The following is a 13,011-nucleotide window of genomic DNA, read 5'->3' as shown; positions in this document are numbered from 1 at the left end:
ACGGCACGGCACGGCTATCGATAGCACAACAACAATCCACTGTACAGCGACGCCAGCAGCACAAAATCGCAATAAAACAAAAAGTATTTAATCACGCCTAAGTGGAGATGACCATGTCCGGGAATCCGAGACCGTGCGCGCAACTGAGTGCTTGCTCCTGTGCCTAAAGTGACGGTGATGCGGTCGGCTATTAATCTGCAGCCCGGGCATTGCGCACTTCTACTTCTGCCTCCTAGTCTCTGCCAGCGTTAATTGCGCTGCTCGCAGAACCAACAAATAAAAAGTGAGAAAAAAAAAGGTGGAAAAAAAAGTAGCTCCAAATAATCGGGAGAGGATGAGAACGTTAGTGCGTGGAATTAAGTGTGCGGATTGCAGTGCGACGAGCAACAATAACAACCCGATCCGGATCGGGGGTATATAAAGGGTGCAGAGCACAACCACAGACACGTACAGTGCAGAGGCGTTATCCTTGCTTCGTTTCTATACGCTTGCTCCTGTTCTCCCTGCTCCTGCTCCTGCTCCTGTACCCTCTCCCACTCGTACGGCCTTGGGCGCGAGCTGGTGTGTGTGTGTGTGTGTGCGTGCGCGTGTGTGTTTGTGTGTCAGTGTAAGTGAGATATTCGTGTCCTGGGCAAAATGCCGCCAGCTTTGATAGCCGTATCCGAGTTCGTGGAGGAGACACGCTCCGATTACAACTCGCCCACCACCTCCACCTTCGCCTCCCGGATGCCCGACTGCCGCCAGACGATAGCCATACTGGAAGAGGTGAGTATTTGAGTCCTCCGGATCAGGTAGCCCGAATCAGTGTTCCCAAAAATCTACCTATTTATCCCTCGATCTGTCAGGGTCTGTTGTAGGTAGACGAAGGCCTATACCTGCAACCGTTTTGCACTTTTTTTCGCATCTGTAGTGCCTGTATCTGTATCTGTATCTATTCACTTATCTATACCCTGTCGATGGCCAAAACACAAAAGTTCAAGGTGCGATATTTGCGATGCAGTAAACGTGGTTAGGCGACGCCCCCGGCGAAAGCAAAGATGATTGCTGTTTCCATTCGGGAGGCATCTGAAAAATTGGCTTAATGCCAGGAATGAGACACCGCCTGCTCACTTACTCCAACCCCCACCGACTGCAAGGTGGTTTCTCAAAACACAAAGTGCATTCTTGGCCAAATCAGTGGAGCTGGGAGTTGCTGGGAATCACTAGCGCAGGCTGAAAATTTTTATTTTTAGTCACAGCAGCAGCTGTGGCTATGTCACCCTCCCCGGAACACGCCCCCTGCCCGCCCACTGATAAAGTCCAAAATACACACAAAGAACATAGTGTTGGGGGGGCCGGAAAAGGCCCCTGATAAGAGAATCAAAAGCTCCAACTAGTAGCTGGCGTGGAATGTGCCTTTTAGTCACTTGGGGAAATGGTGGAAAAGTCATCTATTCTGTCACCCGACAACCCACTGGCCCGACTGGCCCTCTTTTTAGACTATAATTATGCAATCTACATATATGCGCTCCATTTCCCGAGCAGCTCCCAAACCAAACACTAAATTAGAAACAAAATTTATTGGAACCAAGAGACCGACCGACCGACCGCGCACCGCCTTCTTGTTACTACTTCTCATCAAAAGTTTAATAATTAATTTCGCTGATGGATTTTTGGTGTAGCCCGCGGACAGCCCAGTGACCTCCATTCCACTTAAATTAGTTTTATTCGGGTCTGACTCTCCCATTGCGTGTTTTGGTAACAATATTTGGAGCAGCTCTTGGAAGTGATTCAGATGGTGGAGCTTCTGGAACAAAGTGTTGCGGTTTTCGGACTTTAAATTATTTTAAAATTAGCATCTTTTGTTATCAGAGAGCCTCAGAAACTGGCCGGGCAACTCGTTGAGCGAAACAAGTTGACAAGTTTTCTAGGCGTGTTGTTTGCATTCCCAGTAATCGGTCGGCTCCCACTCTGGCCACCACTCCACTCCATGACTAATCCCCCCGAGCCAATGTTTGCCAAGTATCGAGTTCGGATTTCCTTTTTAGTGGGTTCTCTGGCACTACCCCGAATCGATTGTAAATTGTTTCCAGCGCACTGCGGCCTAATCTAATCTGGCCAGTATTTGTTGGCCAGTTTGCCTGCCCGCCCCGTCAGTTCATATTTCAAAATTAGCCCGAAGAAGCCCAGCCAGGAGTGAGAAACGGCTAATTCAATTTTCCAAAAAACAGCTCTCGGAAATTGGAGGCAATTGGGCAGAGTCAATGGGTCAATGGGGGAAACGAACTCCAGATCTGGTACTCTGTTCTGTGATTCCGGTTTCCCCAAGTCCCTACGTCTAATGCCTGGACTCATTTTTGGAATCAATTTTTTCGAATGTGGTGCATGCGACGATGGCTGGGCTGCATTCAGAGTGGGGCTGGTTTGGTTATTAAGTTTAATAATAGAAGTGACCTTGTCGCACATTTTCAATTAGCTGCTGGCACGAAATGGGGTAGATTCGGTGGGGGATGGGTGGAGGAGAGAGCCGCCTGGAATACCTAATGCCGCTATTGACGCCGACTCAATCAGAGAATATTGTTCAGCCGCCCAACCAAGGCGTTTCCTCTATTTTGTTTCCCCTTTTTGGCTCAGTTGCGGAATGCATTGTGGTTGTTCTGGCTTTCCAAGGAACGAGGTGCCGCCAATGAATCCCCCTTTATTCCACCCACTCTATAATGACAAAAATAGCAGAATAATAATGGATCTTATCACTTACAGCGCTTGGAATTCGATCGCGAGGGACTCACCAAGCTGAAAAAGGCGGTCAAGGCCATTCACAACTCGGGAAACAGTAAGTCTCAGCTTCAGATATGTATGCCTCAGTTTCTCCAACTTTTTATCTTCCAGCTCATGTCGACAATGAGATGTTCATGGTGCGGGCCCTGGAGCGGCTGGGCGGGAAAGTCATCGATCAGGATGAGCCGGACATCGGAGCCGCCTTCCTCAAGTTCAGCGTGGTGACCAAGGAGCTGAGTGCCCTGATGAAGACTCTGGTAACTATCGCTTGGCTTCTTGGTGGATAACAGCCGTATCACAATGTTATTTGTTTACTCGACAACCCACAGATGCAGAACATTAACAACATCGTCATGTTTCCGGTGGACTCGATGCTGAAGAGCGAGCTGCGGGGCGTCAAGGGCGATATGAAGCGGCCGTTCGACAAGGCGGCCAAGGACTACGAGGCAAAGTTCATCAAGATCGAGAAGGAGAAGAAGGCCCAGGCCAAGGAGGCGGGCATGGTGCGGACGGAAATCGATGCCGCCGTTGTGGCCGACGAAATGGAGAAGGAGCGAAGGCTCTACCAGCTCCAGACATGCGAGTACTTGCTCAAGTACAAGGACATCAAGACCAAGACGGGCATCGAGTTGCTGCAGCACTTTATAGAGTATTACCACGCCTTGAGCAAGTAATGGAACTAGTTATACTTGACCTGTTGGATAGAATCTAAAAAATACTTACTCCCCAACAGCTACTTCAAGGACGGCTTGCAGACGATCGAGCACTTTGGCAACTACATCGGCGATCTCAGCGAGAAACTGCACGAGATCAAGCAGAAGCAGGACGAAGACCGGCGCAGTTTGCTGGAGCTCCGCACCCTTCTGCGCAGCACCCCGGACTTTGAGCGGCTGGACAATGCTTCGGCCTCGGAGAACCGGAGTGCCGGAGCGGGTGCCGGCTACTCGCTGCACCAGCTGCAGGGCGACAAGCATCACGGGGTCACCAGGCAGGGCCATCTACTCAAGAAGAGCGAGGGCAAGGTGCGACGCGTCTGGCAAAAGCGACGCTGCCGGGTTACCAGCGATGGATTCCTGGATATCTTTCATGCGGATGAGTCCAAGCCGCCGACGCGCGTCAACTTGCTCACCTGCCAGATCAAGCCAGTGCCGGACGACAAGCGCGGCTTCGATCTGATCAGCTGTAAGTTCAACACTCCTTAAAAAACTATAGTATTATAAAGATATTTATCCTTCTTGCAGACAATCGTCCGTATCACTTTCAGGCGGAGGACGAGGGCGACCAGAAGGCATGGATGGCCGTTCTGGTCAACTGCAAGGAGAAGGCTCTAACCAAGGCATTCCAGCACGTCAATCCGCAGATGAGTCCCAGCCTCGTGGAGCTGCAGAAGACTGTGATCCGCTACGTGCAACAGCTGCCGGGCAATGATCGCTGCTGCGATTGTGGATCGCGCAACGATGTCACCTGGATCAGTCTCAACTTTGGCATCCTCGTGTGCATCCAGTGCTCGGGCGTTCATCGCGACCTGGGCGTCCATCATTCGCGCATCCAGAGTCTCACGCTTGACAATCTTACAACGGCTAATCTGCTGATAGCCCGTGCCATGGGGAACAGCACGCTAAACGACATAATGGAGGCGAAGCTGGGCAGGGGAAGACTTCAGCATGAGAGCTCCATGTAAGTCATCCTTTTAAGGGATATGAGGGCTGTAGTTCATTGTCTTTTTCATTGGCTTTTCCAGGGAGGATCGTTATGAGTTCATTCGCGCCAAATATGTGGCAAAGCGCTATGTGATGCGCACTTGCGCGGACGACAACGACTTGAGATGCGACTTGGAGCAGGCGGTGGTGAATGCGGACATGAGCCAACTCCTACAAGTTTGGGCCGAGGGAGCGGATCTCACCTGCTGCCTGCCCAGCTCGGACGATGGCGAGACTGCCCTTCACTTGGCCGTGCTCCGCGAAATGGGCTCCACGCTGCACATAGTCGACTTCCTGATCCAGAACATGCCGCCCAAGGGACTCAACAAGGCGACGAATCCGGCAGGCCTGCTGGATGTGACCGGAAAGAATACGGCGCTGCATCTGTGTGCTCTGCATGATCGCCGGGAGTGCATGAAGCTGCTCCTTCGCTCCGGAGCAGACTACGAGCTGAAAAACTCACAAAACAAAACAGCACTGGATATTGCCAAAGAGATGGGACACAATGGCTGCAAGGAGCTGGTAGGATTACTATATCACGGTAGTCTTATCTCTTTTTTTAACCATTTTAATCCTTTCAAGATTGAATGTGCCATAAAGCGAGAGAAGAGCGCCTTCGACCACATCAACACCGATTGGAATCTTCCCAACGAGGATGGATCAACGGACTTCAGCGACGACGACACTGTCATCGATGAACGCGTAAGTTGCACTCTAACTTAAATTGTGTTCCATACTGATTCCCTGTGGGCTTACTTGCAGAAATCTCGATCGCGTCCCCCCAGTTTTGCTGGCGGGGACTCGCCCGTTCTGCGCTCTCGTTCCTCCACATGCGACTCCATTCAGTCCAGTTCTAGTCCAATCGCCAATTGCCCCAGTCGCCAGTTCACACTGCCCTCGGGCCTGCCCAGCTACACTCAGTCGGCGGGCACATCGCCCAAGCAGCACATTAGCGTGGGCCAGTACCTGGGAAGTGCCAGCAACGTGGGTGGATCGTCCGCCGGGAACGGAGGCTCCAGCCCCAGCTCCGTTTCCAGCCAGAGTGTAAGGGCGGCGCGAAACAGCCTCAATATGCAGAACGAGCTTAGCGGGCATGTGACCGGCGCCCGGAAATCAACGTCAACGGCCAATATGAACTCCTTGAAGAAGCGCACAGCTCCGGCCCCGCCGCCTGGGACATTGGGCAACGCCTCGTCCAGCTCATTCTACGGCACCCTGCCCCATCCGCCGCGGCATTCCCAAAACTTTGATGCCAATGATATACGCGCCATTAATCACAAGAACCAGTCCCTGGACGTGGCCTACGGAACTCTGCCTCACCTGCGCAGCGTTGACAACAGCCCGCGAAGCGCCGGGGGATATGGATACGGAGTTTCACAGGATCCTGGTGGGTCAGGGAACGGCAGCAGCAACAGCCTCATGCCCGCCATGACCACTTTCGGCCACAAGCGTTCACCGAGCGGAGAGTCGCTGAACCGAAACATCCACTTGGCTGGTGCCAAGCTGGTGTTACCACCAACAGGGGAGCTACCCACGCTCAAGCATGTGGACAAATCAGCGTTGACCCGACCAAAGATACCACCACCAGGTCCGCCATCAGGTTTGAATTTTGGCAGCATTTCAAATGAGTACATTTTTAATTTTTGTTCCTTTTTTTACAGAGCGGGAAATATCCAATGGCCAGTCGAACGAGAGCATAAGCTCCATGGACGAGGGTCCTGTGGCACCGCCTCGCAAGGTAAGTGTTCTTAGGCCCATTATTGGGGATTTTAGGGACCTGTAATTGAAACCCTGTACCCGATCTCTATGTATTTGATATGATCTGCACTTGGCAATCAATTTGCAGCGCAAGCAACAAAACGCACTCAGATGTCAGTCCAGCGAGGAGACGGTAAATGGCTAGCACATTGCTCGTTTGCATTTTCATTCTTTTGACAAGCGAACTACACCAATCAGTTGTTGTCGTTGCTGTTGCTGTTGCTGTTGTCGTTCCTCTACTAAGTGTCTCGTTTTGTGCATCTCTCAACAGCTCTAACCCCAATGCGCCTCACTCACCCACAAAATACTCTAAAACCAATCTTTCGATTCCAATTTTCTCTCTGTGTTGACTTTTGTTTCTCTAAATCGATTACACTTGCATCCTGTTTTGTAAAGACTTTGTCTAATTTTTCAATTATTTCAGTTGATTAACCAGTCGGCCAACTTCACCGAGTACGAGTCCTGGCACACTGACATGGACAGCTCGGGTGGAGGCTTGGATCATTCCGCCGAGTCGAATGTGTCCTCCAGTGACAATGACCGGCTCAACTCATCGCCAGACAATCCCTCAAAAAGCGGAGGATCAGGCCCTAGCGGCAAGTTTCATTATGTAAGTTTCGAGTTCTCTAAAAAACTGCAGCAACTTATTATTTATTACTTTATAGAACGGTCAGCGGCGGTGCCGAGCTCTATATGACTGCATTGCGGACAACGATGACGAGCTGGAGTTCAAGGAGGGCGAGATCCTGATCGTGCTGAACGAGCGCACCGATGACGAGAACTGGATGGAGGGCATTATCGAGGGCCAGCCCGCCAGGAGGGGCATGTTTCCCGTCAGCTTCGTCCACATGCTGCCCGATTAAGATTCTATCCATAGATTTCCGGCCTGAATGTATGGGCTGCGCGTGATTGTATATAGATATATATATTTTGTGTGTGTGCATGCGTCTTTTAAACATTAACGATACATAAGTTTTTTATTTATTACAACCATTACAATTTTATCACAAAGCGTGCGACTATTTATTTGCCTAAGACTAAACGTGACCGTCACAAGAAAGCAACTTTTGGCTTCAACTTTGCCAGACAACTCATTTTATAATTGCGATTTCTATCAGAATCAGAAAAGTAGTTGATGGTTTTGCTGTGCATATCCCGATAGCTTCCTTTCCATGTTCAAAAGTTAGCTCCTCAATGACTCTATGACTTGCTTTAATAACGAGAAATGTCCTGAAAATGCTGTAATTCGTACCGTAACTAAATCTATCCTTAACTTAGCGTAACAAAAGTTACTCAGAGCGCTGCTGAAGGCGGAGAAAATGAAATTATGTATTGATTGCTTATACTATATGCTGCCATATACAGATACTAACGATATCCATGAGATGGTCGACCTGGTCGGCTTCTTAGCTTACACTCGTACTCAAGTATTCTAAATCTGTTGTTGATAGATTGACGAGAAAGTTTATAAAACAACGTTGAACAAAAAATACCCAAACAAACAAATATAAGAAAAACAAACAAACCAATGGCGATAATAAACAAATAAAATGCCCCAATGCTATTATAAAGGAATTCGCGCAAAAATTTTGCAAATAGAACAACATATATAAGCCCCCTTTGTACCTAGAGTTGTTACCAATTAAGTAACCCAATATATTAACTTATATGCATATTACACAATATCGCGCTGTCGAAGAACTAACCAAGGTATTTAGACTCGATTGATTACTTATGGTCATAAAAATTCTGAAATTCTGAACTGTACATAATTTTTTTTAGGACACCACACACCCTTTTTTTCTTTTCACACACATTTTGTACACACGTTTCAGTATTTATTTAGCAAAACCTTAAAACATATTGATATTATATTTAAGTCGAATAAAAGGAAAAACATAACGCTTATTACATATATACACATTATAAGGTTGTGTTTTTACCAAAAAAATAAGCAATGCTCTTTTATTCTTCCAAGTCCTCAAAAATATCCGGTGATGGCGATACGCCTTGCGCTGTTTTTTGTTTAAGTTTTGTGAATTTTTGCAGCAATGACGCGTACTCAGAGAAGATATTATGAGCATTTTTCTGCAGGATGGTTTCCCCGTACAGATGCGAGGTAAGCAGCTTGGCCAGGTTCTTGTAATCCCGCTGCATCAGACAATTCCGAGCCAGCTGCAATTTTTCGTAGGTAGGGGAACGCTTGTATTCAGCGTCGACGGTCATCTCATAGCTTGTCGATGGAGTGCAAGATACATTTATATTAAGCCAAAATGCATCAGTGGGATCGGTTGCGATTGTCAGAGTTCGCTGCATAACATTTTTGGGTATCCTGCATGGGGGATAGTGTTGTGCGGATACATTTCCTTCTTTGGTACCAGGTTTAATCTTCAACTCTTTTGATTTGACGGCTATTTTTCGTAGGGCTAACTTACGGGTCTTCTTCTTGTAATCCCTTGTTTTGGTCTTCATTTTGAACGACTAACATGAAAAATAATTGTTTTATAGCGCGTAGAATATTATAATATTGTACTTACCACGAATTTGGCGTTCTTTAATCATATGGTCTATCCCTGAGAAGTCAATCGATATTTTTTTGGAAGTACCATCGCTATTAGAGAGGAAGAAATTAAAAATATTGACATTTCAGATATTCTTAAGTTAGAAATCTTAACTAAAAATAATATATTAATATAAAAGTAAGTTTGAAATCTGAAAATCATAAATAACAAAAGAATAATAACTAATAGCAAATTATATTTTAGTATTGTTGAAATAGCTCGATAACCATCCGAGTCCAAGAGAACTTAAAGAATCTAAGTAACATGGATTAATTTTTAAGCTAATTTAATTCTATAATTCATGATTTCAAATATAAAAATATCGTGAAATTTTGCCAAATCTGGAAGATATCGTATCCTTGAAAAGATCGATTGTTGTTTGAACGAAATTGGCGAAGCACCTACGCATCGATGGTGATATCGATGCTTCTCCACCACTAATTCCTACTACAAGGCAATATTTTCCGCATGCAACCAAAAACTGCAAGCATAGAACTCATAATTGCCAAGCCGATTCTATTTGGATAGCCCCAGAGTAGCAGCTGGAGCCAAAACTACTCGGAGAAGCCCTCTCCGCCTCCGTCACTAGCGATAGAAGTCAAGCAGTGCCTTTGACTTTGGCTGAGCCCTGCAAAGTTTTTGTCGGTCGAGTGCGAAAGTCGAAAAAAATCACCTCTGCTGTTTTTCACGAGTCCCTGCTAAGGTATTTAACTAATAAATTTGATGCTAGCGGATAAATCTGACCTCGGAAAGCAATAACCTCGAATCTCTGCGGACAGAAACAGGACAGACCGGCACCAGCAGGAGCAGGGAGCAGTAACGGCTAGAGGCTGCCTTGGCCCGAGCTATGAGTGCTGCAAAGAAGTATAAGCCCATGGATACTACTGAGCTGAACGAGAATACTGAGAACATTACCGCCTGCTTGAAGAAAGTGGAAAACGCAGCCGCTGCCGCCGCCGCCTCGACCCTGGGACGCAGCGCCTTCGCCGCCCAGAACATGAACTCGGCCGCATCAACGAATGGCGAGCGCCTACCAAACTTCTCCAAGCTTGGCGGCCACCATGGGGAGATTCGAACAGCATCAACTACCTCAAACCTCCTTAATCGCATGGGAGCCATTCACAACAGCAAGCCAGGCGATGTTAAGAAAATAGTTATTAAGAACTTTAAGGGTAAGTTCTAATTAATGAGCATCTTGCACGGATTTTGATTGTTTCTTGCAATTTCGTAAATAGCTAAGCCTACACTGCCCGATAACTACTCCGAGGACACATATGTGAAACTCGAGGAAGCGGTTATTGCCATTCAACTGTCGAAGCCCATCAAATATTCGCTGGAGGAACTCTACCAAGCCGTGGTGAACATGTGTAGCCACAAGATGGATGCCCAGTTGTATGCGAAGCTCAAGGAATTGACAGAACAGCATGTGAAGCGCAATATTAAGATAAAGGAACTAACTGGCGGCAGCTTGGACAAGCTGGTGAGTAAAAGGATATATTAAATATTAAAATAAACTTAATACATAACAAATAATATCTTCCCTCAGGTATTGCTGGAAAAGATTAATCACTGGTGGCTTTCGTTTTGTCAGCAAATGATCATGATCCGTAGCATTTTCCTTTACATGGATCGGACCTATGTGCTGCAGAACTCCTCCATCCACTCTATCTGGGACATGGGGCTGGACCTCTTCCGCATTCACTTTGCTCAGAACAATGTCGTCCAAAAGCGGACTGTCGACGGTCTGCTCACCTTAATAGAGAAGGAGCGCCAGGGCTCGACCGTAGACCGCGGTCTTCTGAAGAGTCTGGTGCGCATGCTATGCGACTTACAGATCTATACCAGTTCGTTCGAAGAGAAGTTCCTCGACGCCACCAATCAGCTCTACAAGGCAGAAAGCCAACGGAAGATGCAGGAGTTGGAAGTGCCCGAGTACTTGCAGCACGTCAATAAACGGCTGGCCGAGGAGAACGAACGGTTGTTGCACTATTTGGACTCGAGCACAAAGTAAGTTTAATGAATATATGGACTTTAAAGTAATTAACTAATTCTTTCGCCAGACATCCCCTGATATACAACGTGGAGAAGGAGTTGTTGGCGGAGCATCTGACAACCATTTTGCAAAAGGGCTTGGACTCTTTGCTGGAGGATAACAGACTGAACGACCTCACACTGTTATACGGGCTTCTAAGCCGGGTCAAAAACGGCACATCCGAACTCTGTGGCAACTTTAACGGATACATAAAGGTACTATATCTGTAATATATTTGAAGACAATCAACTGATAATTATTTATTCTTATCTGATTTAGAAAAAAGGTCGCACCATTGTCATCGACCCTGAAAAGGATAAGAGCATGGTCCAAGATCTGCTCGATTTCAAAGATAAAATGGACATCATCGTTCGCAACTGCTTCGAGCACAATGAAAAGTTCACAAACTCGTTGCGCGAGGCATTCGAGTTCTTTATCAATCAGCGGGCCAACAAGCCGGCCGAACTTATTGGTAAGTAACCAATCTTGCTCCCAACTACTCCAAAAAGACTTCTCTAGCATTTATTCTTCATTAGCGAAATACGTTGACATGAAACTTCGGTCCGGCAACAAGGGCACCACCGACGAGGAGCTGGAAAAGACTTTGGACAAGATCATGGTTCTGTTTCGTTTCATACATGGCAAGGATGTGTTTGAAGCTTTCTACAAAAAGGTAAGAATTCAGTAAAGTTTCCTTTTTGTCGCTGGTAATTACATGTTTTTATTATTCACAGGATTTGGCCAAACGTTTGCTGGTGGGAAAATCTGCTTCCGTCGACTCTGAAAAGAGTATGCTGTCCAAACTGAAGCAGGAGTGTGGAGGAGGATTCACTTCAAAGCTGGAAGGCATGTTCAAAGATATGGAGCTGAGTAGGGATATCAACATTGCGTTCCGCGGACATGCGTTGAGCAACAATCGCGACGTCCACAACCTGGACTTGTCCGTCAGCATTCTGACCATGGGCTATTGGCCAACATATGCGCCCACAGAAGTCACCATGCCGCCACAGTTTATCAATCCCCAGCAGATCTTCAACAAGTTCTATCTGGAAAAGCATAGCGGTCGCAAGCTGCAGTGGCAGCCAACGCTGGGCAATTGCATGCTAAGGGCGCAGTTTGATGCGGTAATTAGCACGAATATTACCTTACTTCGATCTAAAATCTAATGGGTTATTTATATTTTTTAAAAATAGGGTCCAAAAGAGTTGATGGTGTCACTGTTTCAAGCTCTGGTCCTTCTTCTGTTCAACGACAAGACAGCTTTAAGCTACGAGGAGATTTTGGCCGCCACCAGCATTGAGGATGGAGAGCTCCGTCGGACACTGCAGTCACTGGCGTGTGGTCGTGCCCGCGTCATTACGAAAACACCGAAGGGTCGGGACATCGAAGATGGTGATCAATTCGACTTTAACGATGAGTTTACAAACAAGTTGTTCCGAATTAAGATTAACCAAATCCAGATGAAGGAAACGGTATGTACACGATAGTCTGATCAGTTGATTTAAAATTTATTGATTATTTTTACTGCGCAGAACGAGGAGCAAAAGGCAACGGAGGAGCGCGTTTTCCAAGATCGTCAGTATCAAATCGATGCTGCCATTGTGCGCATTATGAAAATGCGCAAAACGCTGAGCCACAACCTACTCATCACCGAACTGTTCAACCAGCTGACCTTCCCTGTTAAGGTGAGTTACTTTTTCACTTCAAAAACCATTTAATTTAAAACAATATTTTATACTTATAGCCTGCTGACTTAAAGAAACGTATCGAGTCGCTTATTGATCGAGACTACATGGAGCGGGATAAGGATAATCAAAATCAATACAACTATGTGGCATAAGTTGCCCCCGATTCTGTGAACACCGATTGTAATTTTCTTTTCAATTACCATATGCATATACTTACTAAAAGTCCAATGAAATGTTTGAAGTATTTCTTGGCCGGTTGGTATTTGGTCTGCGAGTTAGTCGGCGCTAGTTGCGTTACTATAACTTTTATAACTAGATCCGTTGTACACGCCCCAGCTAATGGTAGTGTGTAGATGCTACAATTCTTTTTGTAAGTTACCTTATCAACCAATAAACTAAGCGTTTTATTTACAAGCCATGCCACTTCGACGATGTCATTATAATTGGAAATAGAAAATCAATACGGAAAGTATGGAAGTCCTTGAGGAAATAGCGTCGTTTAGAAAGAACCAAAA

At 46.5% G+C, this 13,011-nt stretch overlaps 3 protein-coding genes across 7 annotated transcripts; 2 read left to right on the top strand and 1 right to left on the bottom strand.

Annotated features, from left to right (window-relative positions):
• Positions 1-5: 5 nt before the first annotated feature.
• LOC6494076 (arfGAP with SH3 domain, ANK repeat and PH domain-containing protein) lies at positions 6-7,928 on the top strand. Of its 4 annotated transcripts, none has more exons than XM_014907143.3 (13): positions 6-765; positions 2,740-2,812; positions 2,869-3,014; positions 3,087-3,427; positions 3,491-3,939; positions 3,999-4,434; positions 4,499-4,979; positions 5,040-5,159; positions 5,304-6,057; positions 6,119-6,195; positions 6,304-6,348; positions 6,640-6,825; positions 6,881-7,928. In XM_014907143.3, the coding sequence occupies exons 1-13, from the start codon at positions 637-639 to the stop codon at positions 7,076-7,078; spliced, it is 3,435 nt and encodes a 1,144-aa protein (XP_014762629.1). In that variant the 5' UTR covers positions 6-636; the 3' UTR covers positions 7,079-7,928. The 4 variants fall into 4 exon arrangements, with proteins under 4 accessions (XP_014762629.1, XP_014762628.1, XP_014762627.1 ...); XM_014907142.3 differs by having other exon boundaries at positions 5,220-6,057; XM_014907141.3 differs by lacking the exon at positions 6,304-6,348.
• Positions 7,929-8,040: 112 nt separating this feature from the next.
• Positions 8,041-8,865, bottom strand: LOC6496500. 2 transcript variants are annotated; one of them, XM_001960989.4, is made up of 2 exons: positions 8,753-8,865; positions 8,041-8,696 (listed from the first exon to the last, which is right to left on the bottom strand). In XM_001960989.4, the coding sequence occupies exon 2, from the start codon at positions 8,685-8,687 to the stop codon at positions 8,181-8,183; it is 507 nt and encodes a 168-aa protein (XP_001961025.2). In that variant the 5' UTR covers positions 8,688-8,696; positions 8,753-8,865; the 3' UTR covers positions 8,041-8,180. The 2 variants fall into 2 exon arrangements, with proteins under 2 accessions (XP_001961025.2, XP_032306198.1); XM_032450307.2 differs by having other exon boundaries at positions 8,756-8,794.
• Positions 8,866-9,181: 316 nt separating this feature from the next.
• On the top strand, positions 9,182-12,910 carry LOC6494077 (cullin-4A). The gene is made up of 11 exons (XM_001960988.4): positions 9,182-9,479; positions 9,556-9,948; positions 10,012-10,256; positions 10,323-10,783; positions 10,837-11,023; positions 11,088-11,280; positions 11,345-11,481; positions 11,543-11,932; positions 12,002-12,280; positions 12,341-12,493; positions 12,553-12,910. Exons 2-11 carry the CDS (start codon positions 9,624-9,626, stop codon positions 12,646-12,648), a joined length of 2,466 nt encoding a protein of 821 aa, XP_001961024.1. The 5' UTR covers positions 9,182-9,479; positions 9,556-9,623; the 3' UTR covers positions 12,649-12,910.
• The last annotated feature ends 101 nt before the right edge of the window (positions 12,911-13,011 follow it).

This window comes from Drosophila ananassae, chromosome 3L, assembly GCF_017639315.1.
Source record: "Drosophila ananassae strain 14024-0371.13 chromosome 3L, ASM1763931v2, whole genome shotgun sequence".
Classification (NCBI taxonomy): Eukaryota; Metazoa; Arthropoda; class Insecta; order Diptera; family Drosophilidae; genus Drosophila; species Drosophila ananassae.
The sequence above is the reverse complement of the archived record's forward strand: the minus strand, read 5'-3'. Positions and strand labels throughout refer to the sequence as shown.

Bases quoted from the DNA above. Each gene is read 5' to 3' on its own strand.
- LOC6494076 (XM_014907142.3), top strand. From the start codon at position 637: ATGCCGCCAGCTTTGATAGCCGTATCCGAGTTCGTGGAGGAGACACGC. The intron at 3,940-3,998 runs GTAAGTTCAACA...TCCTTCTTGCAG, and splicing joins CGGCTTCGATCTGATCAGCT to ACAATCGTCCGTATCACTTT. The intron at 6,058-6,118 runs GTTTGAATTTTG...CTTTTTTTACAG, and splicing joins ACCACCAGGTCCGCCATCAG to AGCGGGAAATATCCAATGGC.
- LOC6496500 (XM_001960989.4), bottom strand. From the start codon at position 8,687: ATGAAGACCAAAACAAGGGATTACAAGAAGAAGACCCGTAAGTTAGCC.
- LOC6494077 (XM_001960988.4), top strand. From the start codon at position 9,624: ATGAGTGCTGCAAAGAAGTATAAGCCCATGGATACTACTGAGCTGAAC. The intron at 12,281-12,340 runs GTATGTACACGA...TTTACTGCGCAG, and splicing joins AAATCCAGATGAAGGAAACG to AACGAGGAGCAAAAGGCAAC. The intron at 12,494-12,552 runs GTGAGTTACTTT...TTATACTTATAG, and splicing joins AGCTGACCTTCCCTGTTAAG to CCTGCTGACTTAAAGAAACG.